Source organism: Pieris brassicae, chromosome Z (assembly GCF_905147105.1).
Source record: "Pieris brassicae chromosome Z, ilPieBrab1.1, whole genome shotgun sequence".
In the NCBI taxonomy this organism is placed as follows: Eukaryota; Metazoa; Arthropoda; class Insecta; order Lepidoptera; family Pieridae; genus Pieris; species Pieris brassicae.
Genome location: NC_059680.1, coordinates 6,569,445 through 6,582,578, shown reverse-complemented (window position 1 = coordinate 6,582,578; position 13,134 = coordinate 6,569,445). Strand labels below are relative to the sequence as shown.

Below are 13,134 nucleotides of genomic sequence, written 5' to 3'. Positions count from 1 at the left end.
AAAGGTAGTAGCGCCACTGATATTTTTACTGGACGTAACGTCATATTTATACTAATATATGCTTACTCTTAATTATAATAATATACTTACTCCAGATACTTACTTCATGTGAAATCTCAAAAAGCTCAGCGTCGTATCAGGATGCTAAAAGCGTACTTTCAAATACGTAGCTAGTTTGAATTGTGACTCTATATGTATTTAAAATCTTTTGTTATATTTAAAATAACTGAACAACTATCTAAATGTTAAAATTAATTTCTTTAAAAAGTCTACATCTCATCTTTTGTTCTGATAGCGTCGTCATAATGTAAAAGATTGTATTATTATTTTTGATAGCAATAATTTTTTTACAAAACTTGTAATATTGCTTGATATTTTTTTACTCTCATGAAGCTACTAGTGTATGTGAACTGAAAAATAAAGAGGGTAATTCGCAAAGCAGGCAGGAGATAAAAGAAACAACAATTTTCACATTAAAGTTATATTAAATGACAGATTCGACACTGGTTACACTGGGTAACCAAATAAAAATCAAATGACAAACGCGCCAGCCAAAAGTCTACAAATACCAACTGGTTTCTTTATTTGTGGCAGTTTTGTCATTGGTAACATGAAACAAAAGTCGCTGAGCATATAACACATAAATTGGCATGCTTGTGTTATACATTATTAGCAAAAAATTACCGAGACTTCGGGAAGTATGCACCAGACTAAAATACTTAATTTCGTTAAGAGTTTTGATCTGAGAACATCGGTATCGTTAAAGTTGCACCTTTAACTATACAAATGTATCACGCACACTTCGAAATTGTATAACACAAACATGCCAACGCAAAGCTTTGTTTAATATATTTCGCTACGGCGTACAAACCTGTCACTTAATCCTAAAATAAGTAATCTATTTGAAATCTTAAATTCTAAGTCTAAACAGCGCGTATGTGATTTGGATTCTATACGTTTAGTTGAAATTTCATCTCAATCACATGTACGCGTTTAGTAACTGATTTCGCACTAAGCTTATACCAAACAATAAAAATTCAACCAATGCGTCACCTATTTGATGATACTCACTGGAAAGGGAACAACTTGAAAAGAAACAACATCTTATCATATTTAACTGTTCCAATTTTACTCAAATGAATTTAACAGATATCGAATGGTAACTGATAATAATAAAAATTAAATTAACATATTATTATACACAAACAAAATTAATTGTCACATCTTACAACTATTATAAAAACTTGTATAAGTTCAAACTAAACTTATCATTGAAAATAGGTAATTGATTATGATAAATAACAAAATTTCTCGTAGATTTTGTATTTACATTAGTTTATACCTAAATACAACTACATAGTGTGTGCTTTAAACAGTGTGGAGGAGATAAATGTCCGCTAAAATATTAGAAGACGAGCGACAGAGTGCGCGCCACTGGACGGGACTTTGTATAAAGAATAATATATTATAATCTTTCAATATAAAACTGTGGAAGGCAAGACGAGGTATTCGGTTAGTTCTGCGCCCGTCCCGGCCGACACTCCACGCCCTCACAACACTTTCTAACCCTATAACTCGTTACTTGAGGTAGTTAAGTTTCATATTCATAAATTTTTCACTATTTTATTATTGCTATAATGAAAATATGTTACATAAATACCAACTTCATAAAGTACAGTACTTAAAGTAGGTATGTAGGTTATTTCTTTCTGTATACATCATAATTACACTACGCGTCCGTCAGCCAATTAAATTAATGATTTAGAATATACATAATTTGTACTTACGTTTTACAGTTGGATACTCTTGAAAAATTATAATTTTTAATTGACTGACGTTTGGCAAGAGTTACAAGTTACAAATATATTCGTAAACGATTGTGGAAGTATTCATAGATTTAATATATAATTGTTACTTTTATAATCATCAATGAATAAGTGATGTATAAAGTTTTTTTTACAATTTGACACGATAATATAGTCACTGATGAGGTAGACAAGTGTAATTATATTTGTATAAAAATATTTCTGAAATATAATCAACATTCAAATACAAACATTATCAAAATTAAGTCAATACAATGTAATATTGCACGCTGACTTTCATAATAAACGAATATCGGTACTATATTTAGCATGGATCTTAATTTGTGGCGGCATAAAATATTCTCCGTTACATCAGTTAAATCATTTGTTCGAGCAATTGCAAAAAAACTGATGATATCTAAAACAAATATATATATCATTGATGTAGTTGTATTTCTATTAGTTTATAGTTTTTAAATTCACCAGCTTTTTTGCAAGTAATGGTTGTTGCACCGAGTTGATATCAATATTAACTCTGACATGACGAATATTTTGTTACGCACGTGTTTTGGGACCTTGATATGTCAGTACTGTCTATTCATAATCTTTCGTAATATTTACAAAATGTTGATGTGTTCCTAGCCGTCCCATATTACTCTATACGTAAACGAGATATTTTATTCTATACAAAAAGAAAACATTTACAGTATTATATTAATTTATTGCTAAAGAATTTCATTATCATTAGGCTAAAAATTATTAAAAGTTAAATCGCTTCGCAACAGAGAGTTGGCGGTATTAATTTGGCAACGTTCAGGAAGACTACTTTCCTACACTAACGAAACAGGAATGTTTTAACTAAATTCGTTCAAATAACATATTGGTAACTAAAGTGGCATAAATACTTAAAAACTCCCAAAAAATCTGAATTTAAAAGTTTTTAACTAGCTTACATTTTAAAACAAATTTTAACAGATAATAGGAAGCACCGGAATAATATAACAAACTATAATTATTATACGAGAAATAAACCGAATACGTACGGCCCGTTGCCACTGGCCAACGATATATATTTACTATTTAGTAGTACGTCTCTTTCATGCCGTAAGTTCTAAAAGTTTGCTACTTACTCACGCATTATCGTGTAGACCTACCTTTCAGAGTTTGTAGGTATTTACATGCAATATTTTATTACTATATTTTATTACAAACTTATTGCCGAAATCACTATTGTTTTGTACTGAATGTTCCATTCTACTTTTGAATATTTTGCTTAAAAACTCGAAATGTAATTACTGCATATCATGTACTTCATAAAAATATATTTGTCGTGACCTTCAAAATTTATTTACACAGAAGGACTACTCACATATTATAAACATCAACAATTATTCGCAAACATATAATAATTATTACAACTAAAATAAAAAGTTTAAAAAGATATGTGATTAACATTATAAGTCACTGATGAGACCTAACATATGTGTAAACGGATTCATTTAAAACTAATTCTTACTATATAAATTTCATATGTAAATTGATATGGATCGGTCTAAAATATAGCGGAATATTACTCCAGCGTCATGTAATTATATGTTTTGTTTAGCGCCCAGACAACCAGACATGTAAAGTCACCTTGTGTTGAAGACAAGGTTAGATTTTAATGAACAACAAAAAATAAAACTGTCCGATTGAACGCCTGTATTTCGAAATAAGCCCCCAAACACTATGGATTATCACATAGCAAACTTTAAAATTTTATGTCCCTAAACTAATACCGAGATCGAGTAGTGATCTATTTATTGTTGATATAAAATCATGATATGTGTAAATGATACGCTACTTCTCTATTAACCCGACGTATGAGTGATAATTAATTATCAATTCAAGAAGATGGAGATGTCGAGGAGATAGTTGATGAAGAACGTAAACTCTTTTTCATGTGTGTATCAAAATGCTTAATCATGTGATCTTTACGTATGAAGCCTTTGCCACAGTGATCACATGCGAATGGCTTACAGCCTGAATGCAAGCACATATGACGACGTAAGTCTGTCTTGTGGTTAAACGATTTCGGGCATTCATTGCATTTGAATGGTTTATTGTCGGCATGCTTTAAGTAGTGGCCTTCGTATGAAACATCGTCTGAAAAGCGTTTACCGCAGCGGTCGCACTTAAATGGCTTAGCTCCCGAGTGAAAAGTTTTATTGTGTTGTGTCAGATAACATGCTTTGTTAAATAACTTATCGCATTCGAAACACTTATGAATAGTAGTAGGTACACTTTTCTTTAGCTGATTTCTTTCAGATAAAGGTGTACTGGGTACAGTTGATGAAATAGATGGTGAGCTGTGACTATCGTTATCCGCTTTTGCGCTTTCAGGACTGGCCGGAGACTTCATCTGAGTACGATAATTCTCTTTGTTTGCGTAATCCATTATGTCCTCGATTTTCAGTATTTGAAGTTCACTCGAGTCTCTCACCGTCTCATCGTCTCTTTTGATTGTTTTTCCACCAACAGCATACCCATAAGGATATAATTTAATATTATCCGTGTTGTAAGTGACCATTGTTTCTTTTATAGCTTTAGGGGAATATGTGTACTCATAATCTACGTTATGTCCATTTATATCAATACTGTTATATTGCATAGGAGACTGCACTGGATCAACAATTATATAACCGGCGGTGGACTCGTCGGCGATAACTTGACCCCCCACGTTAGGTGTTGTGACATAGTTAGAAACGTAAACGCTGAAGCTCTGCGTTTGTAGCTGAGAGAAGCTTGGTAAGCGTCCACCAGCTGGCTGAGTCGACGTTTCTTGTTCCATAACTTCGACTACTTCTGGTTGTTCACCAAAAGTAGCCGGATTGGCTATAGGCAGATTGTTGATAGCCATATCCATAACGTGGGGGGCCATCCCGTTTGGGTAATTCGGTGCTATAGTCTGTTGAAAATTCTGACCCAAATATAATGGGGTGTGCGTGGGGTCCGGAACCGAAGGCCCCAAAGGATCCGTAGACCTCGGATTGTAAGGGTTGACACCCAAATGACTGAACGGCGGTAGCGTGTGTGCCGTAAGCGCTGGTGTACTCTGGGTTAGCACTGGAGCTGAAATATTGCTGGTTGATACTGATAGCAGGCCCCTCATATGATGATTTTGAGAAACAGAGGGACCTGCTTCCCCGTTTGGGGGATTCGCGCTAGAGGTAATTGATTGACCCTTAGAACCCTGATTATCATTTGGATTGCCTATGCCAGGAGGCTGATTACCTATATTCATGGGATGTGACCCTACTTGATGCTGTAATGGATGGTTAACTAATGAATTATTACTGAAATTATTATCTAAGTTACCCTGTTGAAGATGCGTGTACGGCGGCTTGGACTGCATACCAACAACTCGGTGAGAGCGTTCGAAGCTTTGTGATGCGTAGGGGGACTGCAGAGCACCGTCGTCGACGCCTCGGCTGTCATCAGAGGGGACTGGGCTTCGTGTGTTGGAATCTGCGCTCTGTTGTTGCGCGCGAGCTAACGACTCACGCGTAGGGTGATGGTGACTGGATATTGGCATTGTAGCTGGATCTGGTTGGCCTGAAGACCTTACAGCATTTTTGTGTAAGGTTGTGTTGTAATGTCTTTTCAAATGACCTGAACTAGTAAACCACTTGTTACAAGCTGTACAGTTGTACGTTTTTGGTCTTCTGGCTTCATTCGATTTCCAGTTAGCTCCTTTTCCACCAATTGATGGTAATGCTGATGACGTAGAATTCGCAGGCTGTGTGCTGGTAATTTGAGGAGCACTAGGTGAATCGTAAGGCCTGTATGGAGGTTTCATGTCGGAGTTGGAAGATGCTACAACACCCACGCAGTCCGTTAACGGTGGCATTTGTACACCAGAATATATTTTCTGACCAACGTGCATAAATTGATTCTGATCATGATGTACTGGCAAAAATTTGTCTTGTGAGTATGCAAACTTTTGTTCGGGATGAAATATTTTAACATCTGACGGATATTGTTTTTGTTCTTGAAACATTTTTTGATCTTTGAAAAGTGAAACATCACCATTTATTTGAGGATTATTATAAAGCTTTTGTGTTTCCCATGGCATCATAGGAACAGTTCGTGTGTTTACTTCTCTTCCTGGTGCTGGTGCTTCTTCGTATTGGCTATTTTGTGTCTCGCCTTCATTTCCTTGGTATACAACCTTTTGAGAATCTAAATCTAATATATCCGAGGACTCTTCATGTTCTTCTTTCACTTTGATGTTATCATTTTGGTAGTTCGAATTATTAAATTGCTTTCCCGGAAATTGTTGAAATGCGATATTGTTAGATGCATTTGTCGCACTTGACCCGGCATGAGCCGTGTTGCAATGCTCATTGAGTTGAACAGCAGAATCGCATACATAGCCACATTTGTCACACTGATTAGGCGACGGAGATGGAGTTGGTTGATTTAGTGGCTGACCATACAAAGGGCTTGATGATGATACTTGCGAAACACGGTCTTGGATGTTATAAGGATGGAAACGATTCGACTTTTGTTGATAGTCTTGATTATATTGGGATTGTTCCCAGTTAGTAATTTGCTCGGAATGCTGATTTTGAGAAAAGCTTGAATGCGAATAGTTGTTACCATATTGCGCTCCAGGAGAAAATGTAGTTTGATCAGGATTCTGGTACGGCGATGGTGCACTGTGGTAGCTCTGTGGTGTTGCCGGATGAGGAAACTGTGTTGAAGTCTCCGGCGTAGCTCTTTGTTGAAACTCAGGACTAGGTTTAGTAATCATATTGTCGCTCGAATCTGCTGGAGCCGAAACTGTTGTCTCGTTCTTTATTTTTGTACCGTTGTTGTTATCAGCATCATTTTGCGAGTTTTGCGTACCCCATTTTACATATAAATTCTCTTTATGATATTGTAAATGCACTTCTAAAGAATCAACAGTGTCCAAATAAAGGTCGCAAACCTTGCAATGGTAGTCCCTCGACGGTAAGGTCGACGATACGGTGTTGCTGTTAGCCATTTAATGCATCAAACCAAAGGAGAGCGCAGTCTCCTCCAAAGAAAAATAAAAGAAAAAAAATGTCGCTTCTCTTTTTCTCGCACATGTAGTCGATGCGGTTTAGGCGCTGCAAGCTAAAGCCATGATCGATGTCAAGCGTACCTTTCGGAATTCGCGCATCAAGTTATGCCACAGTAATGTTTTCAAAGAAAGTTTTTCGCGGCATCGCGCGCGGGCGGGCGGCACAACCACGTGCGCGCTGTAAACACTCCCGTAATCGTAAACAACACAACAAAACTTCAGTATTAAGTTGTTAGTCCGAATGCACTTATTTCACGAAGAGCACACAAGTTATTTTATTATTATTCGAATTAAATGTTCTTTGTAATTATTAAGAACATAAATATTTAACGTCTAATTCACTTCTAAGAATCACAATTTATTTTAATAAGACAACTTGGCACTTAATTATGAATAGAGAGTCGCGACGCGTTTTGTAGTTTTATAATAAAGCGAGAACCCAATGGAACGGACGCCGGGTACGGACGCTGTGAGCGTTTAGTAGCAACTGACAGCCTTCCCGAAGTCGCCTTCGGGGGCATGACTTCAATAACAATTCGCAACGTCGCGGTCGTCCCCCACCGAGACGTAAGAGCGAGCGAGAGGGTCACTCCGTACGCTGTGATGAAGTTATCGCTTCTTCGTCCTTTTGTTCGTCCTTGGCGGAAGCGAGAGCGATGCGTGGGGCGAGGCGGGGGTGCGGGGAACGGACCGGTCCTACTCTTTCTCAAAATTGAAATGCCCGGTCGAAATGTCCGGTGAAGCTGTGTCCGAGTGGGACAGCGATAGCACCCACCCTTATAATGCGGGCAGCCCGAACCTGCGAATGAATTTTCTAAATTTTAAATCTTGTTTTTGTCCATCTAAAGGAGTAGGTGTAAATAAATAGTTAAAGGAATGCTTAAAAATTACTTAACATTTAAGAAAACTACATAATCAAACTGTATACCTACTATATAAGCCCATAATGTTGTGTATTTTAGGTTGTTGCAAAACAAGTTTATTTGCATAAGAATTTTACAAATTACTTTTAGTTACATTTCAACTGCAGTATTACAAATTTTAAAATAAAATACGCACTTGTATAGAGAGTTGTGAGAAACTTGCATTCGCTAAAAAGGTGCTTTTTAGCGAATGCTAGTTCAAGTTCTAATATATCAAGATGAAATTATAAAATAATCGAATTAGTAATCGAAGACAATTTTAATGTGAACATACTCAACAATAATTATCAATATTGAATGAATGTTTTGAATATAAGATTCATATTCGATGTACTTCGAATAATTTTACTTTGAGTAAAGCTTTTGCTTAAAACGTATTAAATTCGTAGCCGGTGGACGGTCATGCAAACTATGGGGAGTGTCGACATCGATTTTCTCGGACTATGCCGATCATTTCACGTCTCCCCTACCGTTTTACACTCGGACTTTCTTCCTATCTATACTATACTTAGCTACGTGTTACGCGCGTGATACGTATCGGTTTTAAAGAACCGAGCGAAACTTCTAGGTTTTCGGAGCTGTACCAAACAGCAGATATGTGTGTTTCAACACAACACATGCCGGTGGTAGCACATAGTTTAATATCAGTAATATCTAAATTTACCAATTGTGCTCCTGGTGGTATAGGGAGTCAGCCGTCCATTGCCATCGTAAATAACCTAGCTATGGTCTGATTTTTTTATAACGACATTCTAAAAAGGGGTAGGCACATACTACCTCCTGCCTTGATCACAAGTCTTTTTGCTTCCTTTTCACAAAACTTATCAATAATAATATTGATAATGTGATAATACTTAACCCTCCCAAGTTAATCTTGAGCTAATTATTTTTATTTAGAAAAATTTAAGAATGTTATTTTTTTTGTTATTTAATTAACATCAATACATTTAATACGTATTACAATTCAAACGAGTAAATATACTAAGCAAAGCTGCATAGCCATTTGTAAAAAAATAATCTTTAAAAATAATTAAAATTAATATCATATACGAGAATCACAATGTCACTGTAATCTGTAAAATAATTACATTAAAAAAAATCGTACATTCACGTTGATCGAGAAAAGTACCCGCTGGGATCAAAATTATTACATTAAATTAAGCAATTATTAAAAAACTATATTTTAAATATTTTATACAACTGAATTGTATGCTTTAACAAATCTTAAAAGTTGTAGTCAAAAGACCTCAATTTCCGCTAAGCAATAAAATTTTAAAATAAAAACAATAGCGAGAGCTTTCTATTTTCAAAAGGCAATATAATTTATTGTAGGCAGCTTATCTGTTCAATGGAACAAAGTATTTGTAAAACGCCGATGTAACTTAAACAATAGTATTATAATCTGCTTTGTATTCTAGGTAAAAGAAATTGCTAATACCTGCAATTCTTGTCGCATTTCGCAGAAATCTGTTACACGCTAATGACTTAAATCTTTTTAAATTTTAATAATCAATATTTCTAGAAGTGAGATATCTGGGAAAGGAATTATGAAATTATGAATTAATAGTTCTGGTTTAGATTGCCGATGTTACCTAGATATTATAAATACACTTTACGATTTGTACTGTTTTAAAAGTGACCATTTGACTTTTTTCGTGTACCTACTGAGAAAGAAGCTTTTCTCTAGTCTGTTTATCGATTTTCAACCTGAAAAGAATTTAAAGCCAACAACTGTCCATAGTCCATGTTGAATAAAACATTGCTAAGTAACTAACAATTAACTGTTATAAAGAGTTTGTTTAATTGTTTGTTTCCATTAAATAGGCACCAAAATTATCGATCTTATTCTATCACTATATTTACGTCGAGAATATTTTCAAAAAAGTTCATAATCTATATGAAAACTTCGATACTGACTAACATACCAAAACATCATATACAAAATAAACTATTGATTAATCAAAGATATTAACTACAGTATTATATATAGAAGACATCAATAGCTACGAGTCCGTACCATATCTAACTATTGTATAATTAATAAAATAAATATTTAGTCGTGCTAAACCGGCACTGAATGTCAGCTTCAGTTCGACACGTTTAGGAATACAATAAGTACACCAACTGACGTGGTAACATTTGCACACTAGCGATTTTTTTGCAATGTAAGCAACGGATTAGCATCTAGATGTTAGCGTTTAAACTTAGGTTGAGTAAGGTTAGTTACGTACAGTTAATCTCTGACCTAATTAAATATAAACTGTGTTTGAAGAATACTTCGAAGAAGAGACTGACAATTAACTGACACAATATTAATTAGCATCCTTATGCAACTATGATACAAAAGCATTCTAGTCGTAGACTATGTTGTGAGACAATGAAGGTATTAATTTAAAAGTTTTTGTCGTTTTGTCTTTTGATATTTAACTTAGTTATAAAATAGATTATATCATGATGATCGTAGAAAAAATTAGAAAATCGTCGACGTGTCAGACAGAGAAGGTTCATATTAAATAAATTTTATATACGTTTTTTATGTGCAATATGTGTTAAATTTTTTAGTATTTATAAATATCTATTCGTCACTACAATTACTAGAAAATTGTACGAGAAAAACAAATTATAGATATTTATGTTTCTATATGGCACAACATAATCATATATAAAATTTTCAAAAATGATTATATTCTCGCTATTATTAAGCGGTAACTGGAATATACACATCGTATGATATTAAGTGATACCGCCGCCAATAAGCACTTGCATCGTCAAAGGGATACCTAGTGAGTGGTACACTCTTTTTGACGCTCGACGGGCTGCTGGTTCCAGTGGTGGTTGACATTGAACTGACACAGGTGGAATGTCAAAGTCTGCCTATACGTCTCTATGAATTAATATTTATATGAAGAAATTTATAGAAAATATTCTTACTAATAAAAAGGTCGACACTACTCTCCTCTCTTGAGTGATAATCGTTGCTTGTGGAAATGGTTTCGCGAAAATTAAGAATGTGTTAAACACAAGATAAAGATTTAATTATAGTGTATGTTTTAAGACTGCAGTCAAAAATATTAAAAAAAATATATTAATTTTGGGATGTTTCCTAGAAACAATAATTTTTGATTAGCCAACGTGATCAGCGCAAGTCATACTACTTTAGTTGAAATATTGGTGTATTGTAAAGTACACCTTATCACTAGGAAATAACGATACAATTACAATATATGACAAATCAAAGTAAAGAAAGAATTTGGTGGTCCTTCTTTGGCGATATTATATGAAAGCAAATTAAATCTAGTTTGTAGGAATTATACATCACTAATGTTTATTTGTTATTTTTTTGTTATTTTTTGAACCGCTTAACCAATGATATTACAATTGCATCTCTAACCTATATTATTTATATTTTTACGGTAATTAGCTAACTCTTGAGAGTTTATTACTCTAATTTAAATTTAGTTATATTAAAATGTACATACCGAAAAGCTTACATCGCCACGTAGTAATTAGATTCAGTCTGCGATTTGACTTTAGTGAGGTCACTTTGATGGAGCTTAAATTCTACGAACGCTCCCGTTTCAATAACATTTTAAACTTGGCCAGACGTGTTATTATTGAGCGATTAGTATATGCAATACCGGCATCTACAAAGCGTGCAACATAATTTTAATAAAGCACCCAATCAAATGTTATCAAAACATATTCTAAGTATCCGAATTTATTTTGTCTTTGTCTAATAATTTCAGCGATCAATGAGTTATCATAGACTTTAAGTTCTAAGTTAATAAACATATCTATATATATATATAGATACGTACGAGGCTGAATACTACAAAACGGATACTAACAATTTGGTCTCTAAGGCACTACCAACAAAAGCTTAGTTTATTTTGAGAAGTGTAGATTACTTATAACCCTGAGGCAGTGTGTTCGATTCCCGGTGCAAAGGATGACGCATACAGTTAAGGTGAACACGAAGAAACCGGTAGATATTGCCCCATTAAACTTCTATAACTAATACTTAATAATAAGAATTTCTATTTAATTTTATACTACGTTCGAGCTCGAAGCAATATTTTTCTCATCGGGTAATGAACACAAGACCAATGGGCACAAATAATTTGTAATTAATTCGTTTGGAACACCCTTTAAAGGAGTTTTATTTAAACTTTTTAAATGTCATGTAAATTTGTAATATTAAAAAAAATTATTTTAACATGCATACGAAGTAAATTGCGTAAAAAATTCGTCCTTTCCGAAAATATCCTACTTTTCTAAATAAATCTATTTAACGGTTTATAAAACCCAAAATACAGAGTTGACTTGACTGCACGCGAATCGTAGTTTCAAATTACATATTAGAAAAGAGAAACTTGTCGAAGCGATTTCGAAGTGTAACTTTAAACTGAACAAAAGACCCTATCAATTGCGCGACGTTGTCAAATTTACCAGAATGCACCAAAACTTCTCTAGCAACATCGCATCTTCACGCACACAAAACGAGAAATACCACGATGCATAGAGCACACATATACAAAGATTGTAGAAAAAAGTATGTAAACGATACACTTCTCAGAAAAAGCACACGCACACAGAGACGATTGCTATTCTGTTGTTGAATAGGTGAATATTATTGAAAAAAAAGTAGAGCCCAACACACAGATGCCGAAAACAATGCGCTGTTGCAGCGGACACGTGCAATTTAAAACTTTTAAGGTGCTTAGGTGATTTAGTTTTAAGTGTTATTATTACAAAGTTGGAAATTTGAATTTTGAACAACGCGATAATAAACTATTTTTAATACCACGTTTTGAAATCTGTGTGGTATGGTAAAACATTTGTAAGTTCTATAAATATATAATGTATAAAACTATAATATGACAGTGTATATACGTTATATACATTATACCTAGGTAGGTAAGAACATTTAATTATATCGAGTAATTTGTAAGAAAAATTTGATGTTGTTGTTTAAGCACGCATCATTTTATACGCAGATAGTGCGTTGGTGTTTTCAAAATAAAACATTTTCGATTAGCCTACGACGCTTTATTCAGATCGGGTCGCATAAGGGATGGGGTGCATAGGAATGCAGCAGATAAAAAACGATTTACTGTTAGCCGCGGGGGTGGCAGGACCGGTTTTGAGTCAAACCACTGTTATTTCATCTCAAACGCTTCATTCGGACTGCAAACTATTTTGTTTTATAAAGATTTAGATTTTGGTTAAATAATTCAAGTTTTTGACCACATTTTTAAGAGTTAGCCCAGCCCTCATTTATCGAATCCTATGTTACATTAAAATATTTATAATGGAA

The 13,134-nt window shown here is 34.3% G+C and overlaps 1 protein-coding gene across 1 annotated transcript; it reads right to left on the bottom strand.

Moving 5' to 3' along the window:
* Positions 1–1,319: 1,319 nt before the first annotated feature.
* LOC123718920 lies at positions 1,320–7,354 on the bottom strand. The gene has a single exon (XM_045675918.1). It carries the CDS (start codon positions 6,832–6,834, stop codon positions 3,691–3,693), a length of 3,144 nt encoding a protein of 1,047 aa, XP_045531874.1. The 5' UTR covers positions 6,835–7,354; the 3' UTR covers positions 1,320–3,690.
* Positions 7,355–13,134: the final 5,780 nt, after the last annotated feature.